This window comes from Osmerus mordax, chromosome 1, assembly GCF_038355195.1.
Source record: "Osmerus mordax isolate fOsmMor3 chromosome 1, fOsmMor3.pri, whole genome shotgun sequence".
Lineage (NCBI taxonomy): Eukaryota > Metazoa > Chordata > Actinopteri > Osmeriformes > Osmeridae > Osmerus > Osmerus mordax.
Genome location: NC_090050.1, coordinates 12650263 through 12666036, shown reverse-complemented (window position 1 = coordinate 12666036; position 15774 = coordinate 12650263). Strand labels below are relative to the sequence as shown.

Here is a 15774-nt window from a genome sequence, read left to right as displayed (position 1 = left end):
TCTCTATCTCTCTCTCTCAAGAACACACACACATCTAGCCTAAACACCCTGTCGTTCTCTCTTTGACACACACACACACAAACATGAATGGCCCAAAGGCAGTAAGTTTGTATAATTTTGCACAACAAAGTCATCCAACAGTCCTAGAACAAATGGGCTAAGTGCCCATACTGCAGTATTATTAAAGGACTTTTGGATTCGATAAGCAATAACCAGTAGTTGACATGAGATTCTTATTTAGGACATAGCCTACACAAGATATAGCCTAAACAATCCCACAAGGGGCCACAGAGCCCCCCGCCACTCTCTCTCTCTCTCTCTCTCTCTCTCTCTCTCTCTCTCTCTCTCTCTCTCTCTCTCTCTCTCTCTCTCTCTCTCTCTCTCTTTCTTTCTCTCTCTCTCTCTCTCTCTCTCTCTCTCTCTCTCTTTCTCTCGCTCTCTCTCTCTCTCTCCCTGCCAATATCAAACTTCTTAGTTTGCATTGCTCTATTGCCTAGGAATGTTTCTAAACCCCCTACGCCATTTGAACGCACGTTGAAATGATCATATGTGATCCTGCAGATTAATTTGTGAAATGCAGTCTCAACCACAATCAATAATTGACAAGGAGGTGGTAACAACGCTAGTGGAGTCTTTTGCGTGTCGCACTTTCTTCCGAGTTTTTGGTTCCATCTCCTGGGGGAAATAAATGGGGCTAAGGCAGACCCTGTGTTTGTGAGAATGGGACGTTTTTCGTGAAGATAATTCAGTGAAATTGCTTAATGTTGAATATTAATTGTGATGTTTTAAGTATCTGTGACTGAGACGTACCCTGTTTAATTAATCCATGGATAACTATCGATCCCCGATCAATATTTTAGGAAGCTAAGCCTAATTTCTGACTGTCTACGTTTCTGTGTTTGCAAGTTAATTGTGCTATTCATTATGTTTATAAAGCAAGTCAAATATATTTTCCTAAGATTGCTATTCTAGAATCAATTAATATACCGGCTCATCTGCTGAAGGACGCAGTGTTTTTTGTCAGGCAGACGAGGACAGCTTTATTCTGTGGACTGGATAGAAACATTGGGGTCCGTTCTCTCCACATGTCTTGCTCTACAACGTGAGAACCATGCCGAAGTCAAAGAGAGATAAGAAAAGTAAGTTTTGTGAAAAATGTGCTAACATTCAGAATCAAACATGTTTCTATCTCACATGCGACATTATAAATGATTATTCTATGTAACATTTTGATATGTAACGTACAACTAGGCCTACATTAAAACATCTATCCAGCTAGCTAGGCTAGCTATTAGCTAATACGATCTAGTACCAAGTTGGAAACTTTTTGAGTAGGCTACCCAATTGGCTGGCCACCAATTTATTTTAACTAACACGATAACCTCCTTTTTATATGTTCTTCGGTGGACCTAGAAGCTAGGTACAGATAAGCTCAATTCATAACACTGCAATTGTGCTAGCTACCCAGCCAGTTGCCGCTGCTGACATCTTTTTAGCGCTGCAGGAGCTGACAGCGCATGAACAGACATGCAAGCGTATGCCTGGAAATCTGACTAAAGATATTCTAACGTTGTCCTACAGTTTCGCTTACGAAGACAGCCAAGAAGGGATTGGAAACAAAACAGAACTTGATAGAAGAGGTAAGTTTGTTGCATTCGTGTTGTACTTTGCATTAATTCTATCCTCAATGTAAACAGCAATGTAGTTTCAGCTCATTTACAGGATATTTCAGCTAGAAACCTTTCACCTCCTCACTGACAAATACCTGATTTTTTTAGTTGCGGAAATGTGTGGACGTTTACAAACACATGTTTGTGTTTTCCGTGGCTAACATGAGGAACAACAAACTCAAGGACATCAGAACAGCCTGGAAACACAGCAGGTAAAGAGCCTGCCATGCCACAGTTAGGTTCTCAATTTTACACACTTCCCTTGAATCCCGACTCTCCACACCCACCCATCCATCTACCCACCCACCCATCCATCTACCCACCCATCCATCCCTCAATTTCCCTGTAGTTAGGCAGTTGTGACAGTGTCACCTGCAGATGGAGTTGACTGTGTTTGTGTCATCTTTCCCACAGATTCTTCTTTGGTAAAAACAAAGTGATGATGATCGCCATCGGAAGGAACTCCACAGATGAGTACAAAGACAATTTGCATAAGGTAAGAAAGTGAAGCTTGGGAATATAAGAGTTTGTGAATGAATGTTTACCAGCAAGTCATTTTGATCTTTTGCTTACTACTGATATTTTTTGGCATTGTTCATTTTCATAGGTCAGCAGGTTTCTGAGAGGCGAAGTGGGTGTGTTATTCACAAATAAGACCAAGGAAGAAGTTCAAGAGTAAGTATCCTTAGCTTGTTTACGCATCAGTAATGGATACTAATGGCAGGAGTAATGACAATGTTAGGAGTTTATTCATGGTCTGCCTTGAATCTATGTTGTGTGTGATATACAAGGCAGACAAAATACAAGGACCTCGTTAAATTGAACCTGTACGTCAATGTCCATTATGTTGAACCCGTTAGTCATTGGCCTCATTTGTGTTTTCCGTCTGGTCTTGTTCATAGGTATTTCAGTCACTTTAAGGAGACAGATTTTGCGCGGGCAGGTAATAAGGCACAGATGGCCGTAACACTTGACGAAGGACCCCTGGAACAGTTCCCTCACTCCATGGAGCCCCAGCTGAGGCAGTTGGGCCTCCCCACCGCACTCAAGAAGGGTAGGATGACATTCGGCTCACAGGACCACCAGCCCTTCACTGCAGATTAGGGTTAGATTACAAACAACCACATATTTTAGTGCTGTGTCATAGTTCCCGTGTAAACTAATTTGTTCTTATGGACCGATCCTCGACACTAACCACCAACACTGTCAGAACCGTGCATCTAGTCGTAGATCTGCTGTACTCACTATATGAACTGTGTACGTCGCTATTGATAAAGGTGCTAAAGGGAATAAATGTGAATCTTTTCCAGGAGTCGTGACGTTACTGAAAGAGCACCAAGTGTGCAAGGAGGGCGACGCCTTAACACCCGAGCAGGCTCGTATTCTGGTAAGCCAAGTCATTCAGCCAAGCCAGCCATGTTGGACTGTTTTGTTGTACAGATGAGGCTTCATGATAACTATCACTATTGGAATGTGGGGGTCATGAATCAATAGGTCGTTATGAACCATATTCTCTTCTGTCCATTGTAGAAACTGTTTGGTATTGAGATGGCTGAATTCAAGTTGCTAGTCAAGTGCATGTGGAACTCTGAATCGAACGACTTTGAGAAGATGGCTGAGGAGGAAGACGAAGACGCCATGCAGGAAAATGAAGATAAGGAAGACGATGGAGAATGAAAGATCAAAGAACACTGGACTTTTCAGACCTTGTTTAAATGTTTTAAATAACCTGTTTTGCCAGCCGTCACAAGCATTTTTATGCATCTGGTTTGCATATTGCCCGTAAAATGCTGAGTCAGGGACAAACTGTCCTTGAAATCATGTCTGTTCACAATGTGCTTTCAATATATTCTGTCAAAACAGAAAACTGAACATCTGTGTTGGGCAATGGAATGCATTTATGTAGCTGATGTTTGCTGTATAAAGGAAAGGATTCTGACATGTTGGATATACTTAGTAGTTGTGTTCACAGGAAAATCATTTTGGTATCACTAAGAAGAAACAACTTATTCTTAGCACACTTATTACACTGTTCAATTTATTACAGTTGAAGACACAGCCTCCAGAAAAAAGATTTTCCCCTGAAAACAGTCTATTTGTAAATGTGAATATTTACAATTAAGTGCCAACCATTAAATTACAGGTTACATTTTTAATATGTGCTTTTCTCTCCCCAGCTTCACCAAAACTATTTTGTTGCCCTCTATACTTCTAGCATAGCAACATCTCAATACTGATCACTGTGAAAATTGCATAAAAAGTTTAAAGGCAATTATGGTAATAAGTCAATGTCTTGGCTAGATGTAATATTTCCCCATAACAAGACAACACTAATCTCTAGAGAAGTTGAATGGTAGTCATGGAGGTGGTGTTTCAACGGAAGTAATTGGGACACTCGTGGGCCACCAGGTCCCAGGCCTGCCTGAAGGCCTCCACCACCCTCTGGTCCAGGGGACCCTCCTCCGAAGCCGACAGGTTCTGCTGGAGCTGCTCCATGGTGGACATGCCAATGATGACTCCATCTCCCAGATCCCCCTGGGGCAGGACATTATACATCACAGCCCTCCTCAGCTATTTCTGTCAACACTGGTGGACATTCACAGCCCACCACATCATACACCAGAATTGATGGCACTTGGATCAAAGGTTCTAGAATTGCTATGTACAGTATGATAGCAGCAAGGTGCCTTTCTGTCAAGTGTTACAATGTGCATTGTGGGAAGTTACCCTTGAGTTGTGTGTCTGAAGTTACCCTAAGCAGTGTGTGTGTGTTTGAGGTTAACCTAGCTGTGAGTGTGTGGTTACCCTGAGCTGTGAGTGGTGGTACATCCATCGGAGTGCAGCTGAGGTCATAGAGGGTCTGTCTGCTCCGTAAGCCGTCTCCATGGCCTTCATGACCAGGTCTATAGCCTGGAAATGGCTCTGCTTCCAGTACCTGACAACACATGGTGTACATTATATTTAGTCATTTAGCAGACGCTCTTATCCAGAGCGACTTACAGTAAGTACAGGGACATTTCCCCAAGGCAAGTAGGGCGAAGTGCCTTGCCCAAGGACACAATGTCATTTGGCAAGGCCGGGAATCAAACCAACAACCTTCTGATTAATAGCCCGACTCCCTAACCGCTCAGCCATCGGACCCCCTGTACATCCAGTATACGGAAGGGTTTCACCATTGCTATTTGAGTACGTGCTGAGAAGCTACACTATGTTCTCAGTGCGCACTCGCTAACTCTGCCTTCATCTCCATCACTCTTAGACATAACCAAACTACTACATCTGCAATACGTGATGCAAGATTAGAGTGCTTGGTTGGTTAACAGAACCCCCATCACCCCCTCACCTGTCCCTGTAGGCCCCCGCCCAGTTGTTTCCAAAGAAGCGTCCTGCAGGCTGAGAGCCATCTTTATCTTCAAAGTGGTACTTGCCTGTGAGGAGACCCCCTGACGGAAACAAAACACACAGCAGTTAGTCTCAGTCTGACTGATCACGTGTGATGATGTTGACACTGCTGATGGTGCTTTGTATGAAGCATTTTCTTTCGTCACACTCTGGCATTGAAGCTTTGTATAAAGTCATCTCAGTGGTCACACTCAGGAGGGGCCTACTTCATATGAAGTATGTGATTGGTAGAAGCTGATGAGAAACTTTCCAGATCTGAGAAAGGTTTGATAAACATACCTGCCAGAGGGTTGTATGCATAGAACCTCATGTTGCAGTATCTGAGACATGGAAGCAGCTCTGTCTCCACCTGTCTGGTGGTGGCATTGTACATCCCCTGTCATGGAGGACTGTCACATGAGTACACTAACAAACGGATGCAAAAAAATAAACCAAAAAGTTGGTTTGTAGCTCAGGTGTTCTTGAAAGATTGCCAAATCACCAAATGTATGGAACTTAAGACATGAAGAAAACATGTTTGTATAGCAGCCTTTGCTTTCTTACCTGATAAACTGTTGGAACTATCCAGTTGTTGTGTCTGCAGATGCACACTATCTCAGCCACCTCCCAGGAGGCATAGTTTGATAAACCCAGCTCCTTGTACTTCCCCTGGAGGAGAGACGGTGCAACAGAAGGGCATGAGTACATAGTCATATAAGGAGTGTTCATGGTAATAGGAAGAAAGGCCTGAAAAGCTATTTTCCGTTTTGAAGAAGATGCTGACAAACTGAAGTACATGATCCTTTGGTGCAGCCTTTCTCAATCTGGTCCTCTGGCCCCCCTGCCTTGCATGTTTGAGACGTTTCCCAGCTCCAACACACCTGATTCAAATGAATGGATCGTCATCAGGCTTCTACAGAGCTTGATAACAACACATTCATTTGAACCACAAGGAAAACATGCAGTGCAGTGTGGGCCCTGAGCACCAGGTTTGAGAAAGACCCAGTCTGGACCAGCCTAACAGAGTGTTTTGGGTGGATGGTTACTGGGTGAGTAGCAGAAGGCTCTTCCTCCCTCCTGAGGTACCTCTCTGTGGAGCTCATCACAGGCCCGCAGGGTGTCCTGGATGGGGTTCTGGTGGTCAGGGGCGTGGAGGTAGAAGAGGTCAACAGAGTCGGTCTTCAGTCTCTTCAGGGAGATGTCCAGCTGGGACCGAACACTCTCAGGTTTCAGGGTCTTCCCATCCCAGGGGTTGGCTTTGGTGGCAATGCTCACTGCAGATAGAAGAAACACGCTTCACGTGAATCGCAAGATGACGTCTTAAAGCTGTTTTCTGCAGAATGCATTCATAGACATCACAGACTGAGTTGTGTTGTCACGTCAAGTGGCCATGCAACTAGTGTATTGCGGTGCAGCTGCTGTGGCGTCTGAGGATTAGGGTTGGGTTAGCGTAGTGTCATGAACTGCATAATTGTGACATTTTGCTCAGCCACATTATGGCTTTTTGTCCGTAAAAGATTAACTAGTAGGGATACTTGGTATACCTTGAACTAAGTAGGTATGTAGGATTATAGGATATGATCGCTACCTGTTTTTGGAAGATTCATTTCACCAATAACTGTTTCTGCCTGGCCGTCGGTATACATAAAAGCAGTGTCCACATCATTGTGCCCGTGCTGCAGAAACATTTTGACCATTTCTTGGCTTAGCGTCGCGTCAGCGCGCCCCCCAAATGCCATAGTTCCTAGTAGAGAAATGGGCTTCTTTGTCTGTGCAGACCCGGTCGACGACATTTTGCAACGAGAGATTAGCACCACTGGTAGCTGGTTGAATCTTGACACAAGTCGTTGATTAAATCCACACAGGCCTACTCTTGCAACCCAAAGCATAATAACCGCGTGACAGCTGAACACGGAACGAGGGGCAAAGGACTCAGATCTACAGTAAGGGAGTGTGAGAAAATAACGATGTGATATCGTAGAAGTCAAATTGATATTTTGTTCTACTCGTACAACACCGCTAGCTCATTTCTAAATAACGAAATGAGTGTTGTGTGTAGTTCAATGACCTAGATCGATTTTTTTGGCTCTTGATCCTTTTGTTAATCATTACTCACCTGTTTTCGTATCCGGAGTAGGTTGTATTTTCTTACTCCCCTTGTTATCGTCTGTCTGCTTGTGGTTCTTCCTAAATCCAGAGGGTGTCAGCAGATGATAATTTCACTCCAGTTTAGTCCGATGCACGGCTCTTAATTGATCTTCACTGACATGAAGTAGATGGCAAGGAAAACATAACTTTGTTGAAGCACACATCTGCATATTAGGCTCTGGGTAATATTCTACAGTGAGTGCTCGGTCTTATTTTTTTTTCAACTGATAGGAAATATTACTGTGGCATTAATTATAGGGTATGTTGCAAACCCCTGCATAGTTTTCATATATTCATATAATCTTGTCTCCCAAACCCATCAACTTGTCATCTGTGCATACTGTATCATAAATCACACAAAAAAACACCACCGCCAGGTCGGAGAGTGTGAAAGAGTGGTAGGAAATTTCAACATGGGTGGACATAGAAGATAAACTACTCACCGTTCCACCTGACAAGTCTGGCTGTAACATATGCAACTTGGAGCTTTAAATTATCAAGAAAGTGAACGTTGTTGAAGGCACTAATGAGAAGAGACAAACCAGACAACCGTAAGTTTTCGCATTTTAACCATTTCATCTGGGATGTGACTGAATAAGGTATAAATAACCACATTCCGATTTTATTACGAGGGAACATGTTTGGCTCAAGACTCATCAGCCGTCACTCGTTTCACACAGTGTCATAGGCTATAGGCAACATGCACACATGCACGGAACACACCGACCCGAGCAAGGCAGCATGTGGATCACGGCTGGCCAGCCTTGACCCATATGACCTAGGCCATGGAGTCCACGTGATTTACACTTAGTCAGGGGACCAACAGTAACTCAGTCCTGGTGCCCCCCCACGACCCTTCTTCCCGACTCCCTCGACCTCCGCATCAGCTGATACCCTCCCGAGTGACCTGGTGAATGGTCTGACCCCCACCCCCCAACACGCACACACACCTCACACGCACACACACACCACCCAGAGACAGCAACTATTTCCTTTACCAACCATCTCCAACCTAAACTTCTTATCTGACTGCCTTCAACTATCACATAACATCCATACATTGACAGGCTAACGGTTGCATTGCCACCATCCTGTCGAATTTGACAATCGAACTATACATATTTACCATGCTAATTGAATTACTAGGTCTTACTTACTTATTCTACCTTGCACACACCATCTGAAGTTCTCTGATGTGAACGTAGGAGACACCCTCCCCCGCTAAGCGCTCACGGCAACATCTTCATTATAAACCACTCCACTCCCACCACACGCGTGTGCGTTCAACATCTGTAGGTGGTCAATAACTCAACGTAAGAGTTCAGTTCAATAAGGTGTTAATGCACCTCCTAGCTAGGACGGGATGTATTGGCTTTGGGTTTTCCAGAAGGTGTTGGACAGTTTTGCGTTCGTCCTGGAATCACCCGTGCCTCTGGAGTGATGCGCGCCTTTTAAAAGATTCAGCGATCTGGGAATATTGGATCTTTTGTAGCCATTTCTTTACTTTCGCCCAAAACGAAACAAACTGAATACATTTCCTTGATATTATTCTGTTTTTTCTTTAGTTACTTTGTTAAAAGCCGTGAAAAATGGACATACTTTTCTTTTCTATTATTTTGTTATTTATCGATAAGGGTCATTCATCGTCCCGTTATGGCAAGGATCTACAGCCTTATATGTAAGTAAACTGAAATATATTTTGTACATGATCTACGCTATTTCTCTTATAATGTAAATGTTTGTACACATTAACCTGTAGCCTACGTGTTTCACCCATTTAAAATATTGAGCATTCTTTTCTTTTTTTACCACAAATACGGTAAACACATTTTTCTAAGGTAGAATAAGAATTGTGACATTGTGGCAATGTTCAAGATCCATACAATAAGCACGGTCAAAGATGTGTTGGTCGCATTTCAAAGAAAGGTATGCACCCTCAGAAACATCTCTCATTTGAGGATGAGTACACCGTTCTCTTCTAACAGTATAGTTTTATTCAAAGAATTGTGCTGCTTTCCCAAATATTTATAGAAAAAAAATCTGAGTATGAAATGTATGGCCTACTGTAATATTAATACAGTAATTAAGTAGCAGCAACCAAATCACATTGTAGGATCAGCACCATCCACCTTGGCCTTATGGCAGATTAAACAATCTTGGACCTTGTGGACGTCTCAAGATCTTTGACATTCAGGTGAACAACCAAAGACAATGTATAGTTTAAAACTTAAATAAAGTTTTGGAGAAGAGTGTATCCGTACACTAATTCTGAATCGATAATACCAACCTTTTCTTTCACTTCAAGTACTATACCAGTGGACATGTTTGGCTGCAGGTAGTATCTTGTGCTGCTCTGCCCAGCTTTCTGAAGAGTATGAGGAATTCCCCTAAAGTATTTTTTAAAGCCAACAGCAGACTTCATAAGCAGCCTGTCATTTTTCAACACACCTAATCTCCCACCAGGGTATTCCAGTGGAAGCCCCCCCCCCCCCCCCCCATGTAATCCTTCTCCATCTGTCTTCGCTGGAATGTCTTAACTGTCACAAAAACATCGGTCTGATACGCTTTGCTCGTTCGTCAGACCCAGCGGTTGTGTTTTGACATGATAAGTGTTTCGCCTGTGCCCTCCTGCAGGCCTAACGTGTGCGTGGAGCGGGAGGTGACGCTGGTAGCCCAGAGGCAACCATGTGTGCAGGCCTTCACACGCATGGTCAAGGTGTGGAAGCAGGGCTGCCTGGGCCAAAGCTGGTGCATGGGATACGAGAGGAGGTGAGTCTGACTGTGGTCTGTCTCTATACGTACGCAGCCTTCCACCTGTCATACAACTATCTCCTTTGTTCCTCTATCCATCCTTTATGCACCCACCAATTGAACTATTATTTTCCCCGACCACACATCCATCCAACCATCCCTCTATCCATTCATTTATTCACTCCTCACCCTCACCTTATTGAGTCACACACTCACTCACGCACTCAGACCCAGAGCTCTAGGACGAGCTTTGTGTGCCACCTATTCAATCTGGACATTTCCAGGGAGAAGCTGTATGACTGTGGGGAAGAGTGTTGATCCAGCCTCTGCTGATCCAGCCTCTGCTGATCCAGCCTCTGCTGCTCCAGCCTCCCCTGATCCAGCCTCTGCTGCTCCAGCCTCCCCTTATCCAGCCTCTTCCTGCCTCCCTTTACTCATCACTACATCTCAGGAGTTTCTCTCTGTCACCTGGCCCCGCTTTCTCCATATATTTACTCAGTTACAAAGCTTGCTTTGATGGCACCCAGGGCCACAATTAGGCAGCGTAAACAAAGTTTTTTTCCACAAGACATAATGACTGGAGAAGAGGGGTGTAAAGTAAAGGGTTAGACACCCACACTGCAAGGCAGAGTCAGCCAGTCTCACACTTTGAAAGAGCAACTTGAAAGACTGGGGTGTTTTTCAGATTACTAGGCGTAGTGGGGACTTAAAAGAGTTTGTTGATTATCGGACTGGATTTGTTGTTTTTGTCTACTATGTCATTGAGATCTGACCTCCCTCTTAGAGTCCCTGAAACACACACATGAACACACACGAGCATGCATGGATACACACACACACACACACACACACACACACACACACACACACACACACACACACACAGACACACACACACACACAGAGGGCCCAAACAGAAACAGAGTTTCCCAGGGTGCTTTGTAGTTGCCTATTCACATGAATCATGATGTTGTGTCCCTCTGACACCAGGACGGCGTACTACACGGCCTACAGACAAGTGTACAGACAGGACTACCAGACCGTGTACAAGTGCTGCCCCGGATGGTCCCAGCTCAACGGGGAGGCTGGCTGCCTCTATCGTAAGTTCTTCTACTTTATTCCCCTGTTGCACCATACAGTATTAGCACATTTTCATAGTGTTCATTTAACACGGATTGTTTATAGAAGTCCATCTCATGAGAGCGGACCTGTGTAAACGTTCAACGAGTGAAATGGTGGTGTTAAATGAGTTAAATGAACACTGAAATTTGCTGGCCGTGTATATCTAGGATATCATTCACAGTCAACTCATGTTCCTGGCGCAGAGATCCAACAGATGGGCAGCTTATGAACACGTACCAGGGAGGGAGGCAGCTCAGCTACTTTGATATCAGTTATCAGAGGAGGAGGTTTGTGAAGTACTAATGGAGTCTGTCTTCTGGGAGGACAGGGCGTGAAAGGAGGTGATAGTGAGTAGGGTGGTGAGAGGAAGGGCGTTTCAAACACCCGCGGCTTCCTCGGCCAGGGTGGGAGTGCAGAGGTCAGGGGGAGGTCGAAGGTCAAGAGGTTCTTTGGTTGAATGTGGTATCCTGCAGCTGTCGTCGGACAGTTCCATGTTCACAGCGTCTCATTTGTGGCTACAAAATGGACATGTTCATGGCTGTCAAACTGATTGGGGAGGACAAAAAATGAAGCAGCAGCAAAAACATATTTTTGTGTGTTTTTTTCAACGCTCTCATGTTACTGTAAACTCGTCAACCATCTGTTGAGATTTGTGCTCTGAGATGTCATGTTTTACAATCGACGACACACAATAATGGATGGAGACATGTTGCAAGTGCTGAGTGAGCGGACTGGAGGTAATCCTCTGGACTCTTGGCCCGGTCCAGCCACACTTGGCTCAGCAGGGCTCCCGAGTAGGCTGTGTTTCTCTCCAATAATGTATTCCCTTCCCTGTACCCTGTTCCCTCCCTTTCACAGACAGGCAAGTATAAAATAATTTACTCAAATTCTGTATGCAATCCTGTGAATGTGAACTCTAATAGGTATAATTTCCCATTGCAAGGTATAAGCCTAAAAGTGGACAATATATTGAGGCCTTTACTTAGACACCGTAGGCACCTGGGGAGGATAACATTTTGGAATGAAACCCATCCCTGGTGTCTGCAGATGAATGGCCGGCCTGTTTGCTTGCCTGTCTTCCAGACCTGTCTGTCTTTCAGGTTTCTGCATGACTGCAGAGCACCTCATGGTGTTCTCTTCCCTCATGAACCCTGTGGCTGTGGAAGCCACAGGGTTTGGAACTTCTGAAGTCATGCCCTCGTGTTCCCACCTTTCTGGTTGTAGCAACGGGTAGAACTGGAGTTTCAGCCAACCAATCCACTTATCAACTTAGTCAACCAACCAACAAACGAACCCACTAAGTATTACAAACCATCCATCCATCCAACCACCAACTAATCAACCAATCAACCATGGTCTGGGTCCTAAACACAGAAGCTGTGATCCACAAGGAGAGGAACACATGTGAAAAGTCCTGGAAGAATATCACAGAGCCACTGTGGTGATCCTCTGCTGCGTAATCCTCTGGCTGAGGTTTGGAAGGCTCTTTGGGAACAGTAGAGCTGGAACTGGCTGATGTTTCCAGCCATCACTGGGCAGAGGCTGATCTCTGCGGGGATAGACTTAGCCCCGCTCTGCCCCTCCCGGGCCTGGCCTGGACCCTTTGATGGGATTTCACAGGCCCTGATCCGCATCGCATAGCCTGCATACCTGAGGCATCACCCCTGGAACAGCCCCTGGTCAAACAGCATGGGCATCCCTGTACTGTCCTGACTGGAATCGACCATAAACCTCTTAGCATGGTCTATCCTGTGCCCAGACAGGGACCACCCTGTGTGCCTTTGCTCTTCATGCCCAGGCTACAGATGCAGTCTCTGGGTACTGGGCTGAGGGGAGGGGGCTGGGCCGGGCTGGACTGGACTGGGCCAGGGGCGGCAGGGGTGGCAGGGGTATCATCTCCTGGATGTGCCTTTCAGCAGGGTCTCATCATGGGGTGCCTACTCTCCTCAAAGCCCTCTTTGTCTCTGGGGAGAAGGGTACAGTATTAAATTATACAGGGAAGCATTAGGCTGTCTGCTCGAGCCCGAGTCTGGTTTTGTTTTAAAACACACACACACACAAAGAGGCGTCTTAACAGGCATTCCCCAGCACTGCCCAGCATCTCCCCTGCCTAGTTCTCGGGTCCTACTTTTCAGTTTTTTTTTCTTTGCGTGACAATGCCGACTCTCTTCGACGTGAGGCCGGCCTTTTATCTCGGTAACTTAAGATGTGTCAGCACTTGAGACGGGAAAAATGAATCACTCTTTTCTCTGAGCCATTGAACCGGGATAAAAGGAAGCTCACGACACAATCCAGCCTTTCGTTCTTTAGCGCACTTAGCCGTGTGCTATCTCTAAGTGTTCCTCATTCAGCACAGATCAATCCATGAGTCCTTGTTTTCAACAGTGACACATTACATCCAAGGGAGAGAGGGGGAAAAATGCATGGCTTTAGAAGAGCCTTTGGGAACACCAGAGAATGAGATGGGAATGTGTGTGAAGATGGTGATTAAATGTCTGGCACCTGTGAGGTCTTTTTCTATCCTTCTCTTTCCCTTGCTCTCCTCCCATCCCTCCCTACGCCCCCGCTCTCCTTCCCCCTCTCTCTCTCATTTTCTGTCTTGCTGTGTGTGTGTGTGTGTGTAAAAATCAGCTCCTAATAAAATGCGAGTGTAAGGTAGTTAGGCTAATGACGTGTGGTTATTGAGAGGCAGTCGAGCGGACTCAAGAGTCTCATCTCCCTGAAGAAAACCTCAGTCTCCTCACTCTCCTCTCTTCTCCTCGCCTCTTTTCTCTCTTTCTCTCCCCCCCCCCCTCTTCTCTCTCCTCTTCTCTTTTCCTCTCTACTCTCTCTCTCTCTCTCCTGCATCTCCCTGTGTCGTATCGGCTATGGAATCCAGCTGCTTTCTCGCTCTCTCTGCCCCGCATAGACACTCTGGCCCCGCTCACTATTATACTACATGTGCCACATATCAGGCACTGCGGTTTCCAAAGTAATTTACAGGACAGTCAGAGCTTGCATGATTCACTATGTATGAGCAGAATCCCAGTTACCTTCACCTTGTAGTTAAGCCATGCTGTCTGGTTAGGATCTTTGGTGCTTTTAAAGTGGAATGTGGTCATTCATTTTCTGGTCTTATTTGGTCATTTAAAAAAAATGGAAGGAATCCGTCTGTAGGAACAGTTCCCCTGAGGAACAGAAGATGTTCTATTGGCCTGGTTCCTTCTCCTCACTCTGCTCTGAGTAGTACAACAAAGCCAGCAGAAGAAGTGAATCTCCCATCGGCTTCAAACACTCTTCATCCGTTGTTGACGCGACGAGCCATTGCAGAGCGTTCTTGTTTGTTTCTGTAAAGCCACCGATTGACTTTGTGACTATCTGACCCTCTTCAGAGTCAGGAACTCTTGACTGGGCTGATGGTGCTCTGAGAGGAGGAGGAGGAGGAGGAAGAGGAAGAGGACTTCCGTTCCCCCCCCCCTTCTGGCCTTTCAGACCTGCCCAGCAGCAAGCCTTCAACAAGCAGCCCCAGTCGAGAGAGAGGTGGAGAGACAGAGGTGGAGGGAGAGAGAGGTGGAGAGAGAGAGGAAGAGGAAGAGGGAGAGACAGACAGAGACAGACAGACAGGGACACTCAGGAGTGGAAATGGGCAGTTATGTTGATTGACGCCGCGGCAACAATAAGCTTTGTGACAGGAGGGTGAGGAGTGGAGGACAATGCCTCCTCCAGTTTGTCTCCCTCGTTAGCCGCTCAAAGGGAACTGGCCCCCTTTTGTGGAGGTCCAGGGCTGGCGGAGGGACAGGGGAACCGGGCTGGGGAGCAGGGGAGCAGGGCGAGGGGACTGTCTGGCCATGGGTGGTCTTTGTGTGTGTGTGTGTGTGTGTGTGTGTGGAGGAATACCGACTGGACCCCAGGAACATGTCTGTGGAGACTGGGGCGACACAGACAGGAAGACATAAACACAGAAGCACACGCACACACACACACACACACACACACACACACACACACACACACACACACACACACACACACACACACACACACACACACACACACATACATACAAACAAGGTCTCCAAAGGGCCAAAGCTCCTTTGTAATAAGGTAATGCACCGCATGTCACTCTGCATAAGCTGTCACCCCACATGTGACTGCTGAAGGATGTCAACACACATCATTAATGTAAGCTTATCCAACAGAACCACACAGGATTAAACAAGGTTGTCATTCTGCATGTTAGTAATATCCTTCACCAAATTGTTCACCAAAACACCATTTCTTAGCTAATAGCCTCCATCTGTGACTTGTGGTCTGCCGTTGCCTAGACTAGACAGTCCTGCGATAGACACTCCCTCCTGTTGTCATCCACCCAGCTGTATCACCATCTTCCCACCTTGCTCCTCCCATCCTTCACAGGAATCTATCCCTCCAGGGGTTTGTGGGATGCTTCAGTCAATCCAACAGACTCCGACACACCATTCAGCAGACAGCCGATGTGTCAGATTGAACTATAAAGGCCAGAGTTTTTTTTTTTGGGGGGGGGGTTAATGCATAGCTTTAATCAGACATTGTGGGAATGTTCCGGAGGCTGTTTGGGAGCGGTGTTCCCCCCTGGTGTGTGTGCCGTGGGCCCTGGGCCATCAGAGAGACCTGCCCCTGGCCTGCCCTGCCTGTCGCGGCCGAGCCCTTTCATTTGACACATTCCTCAGCAAAGCAAAAACAT

General features: G+C 45.9%; 3 protein-coding genes across 3 annotated transcripts in view; 2 read left to right on the top strand and 1 right to left on the bottom strand.

Moving 5' to 3' along the window:
- Nucleotides 1–1029: 1029 nt before the first annotated feature.
- mrto4 (MRT4 homolog, ribosome maturation factor) lies at nt 1030–3609 on the top strand. The gene is made up of 8 exons (XM_067242214.1): nt 1030–1139; nt 1582–1640; nt 1779–1882; nt 2085–2166; nt 2278–2345; nt 2573–2724; nt 2981–3057; nt 3201–3609. Exons 1-8 carry the CDS (start codon nt 1112–1114, stop codon nt 3345–3347), a joined length of 717 nt encoding a protein of 238 aa, XP_067098315.1. The 5' UTR covers nt 1030–1111; the 3' UTR covers nt 3348–3609.
- Nucleotides 3610–3680: 71 nt separating this feature from the next.
- akr7a3 (aldo-keto reductase family 7, member A3 (aflatoxin aldehyde reductase)) lies at nt 3681–6962 on the bottom strand. Its single transcript, XM_067242202.1, has 7 exons — nt 6640–6962; nt 6138–6325; nt 5616–5720; nt 5352–5448; nt 5014–5113; nt 4476–4605; nt 3681–4205 (listed from the first exon to the last, which is right to left on the bottom strand). The coding sequence occupies exons 1-7, from the start codon at nt 6938–6940 to the stop codon at nt 4044–4046; spliced, it is 1083 nt and encodes a 360-aa protein (XP_067098303.1). The 5' UTR covers nt 6941–6962; the 3' UTR covers nt 3681–4043.
- A 2558-nt stretch (nt 6963–9520) lies between these two features.
- megf6b (multiple EGF-like-domains 6b) overlaps nt 9521–15774 on the top strand; it is a 46816-nt gene continuing 40562 nt past the window's right edge. The window contains exons 1-3 of the mRNA XM_067245926.1: nt 9521–9534; nt 9834–9968; nt 10941–11050. Of these exons, the coding sequence (XP_067102027.1) occupies nt 9521–9534; nt 9834–9968; nt 10941–11050 (259 nt within the window). The remainder of the gene's footprint in view (nt 9535–9833; nt 9969–10940; nt 11051–15774) is intronic.

Bases quoted from the DNA above. Each gene is read 5' to 3' on its own strand.
- mrto4 (XM_067242214.1), top strand. From the start codon at position 1,112: ATGCCGAAGTCAAAGAGAGATAAGAAAA. The intron at 2,167-2,277 runs GTAAGAAAGTGA...TCATTTTCATAG, and splicing joins ACAAAGACAATTTGCATAAG to GTCAGCAGGTTTCTGAGAGG. The intron at 2,725-2,980 runs GTAGGATGACAT...AATCTTTTCCAG, and splicing joins CCCCACCGCACTCAAGAAGG to GAGTCGTGACGTTACTGAAA.
- akr7a3 (XM_067242202.1), bottom strand. From the start codon at position 6,940: ATGCTTTGGGTTGCAAGAGTAGGCCTGTGTGGATTTAATCAACGACTT. The intron at 5,449-5,615 runs GTAAGAAAGCAA...CCTCCATGACAG, and splicing joins TAGTTCCAACAGTTTATCAG to GGGATGTACAATGCCACCAC. The intron at 5,114-5,351 runs GTATGTTTATCA...TGTTTCCGTCAG, and splicing joins TGCATACAACCCTCTGGCAG to GGGGTCTCCTCACAGGCAAG.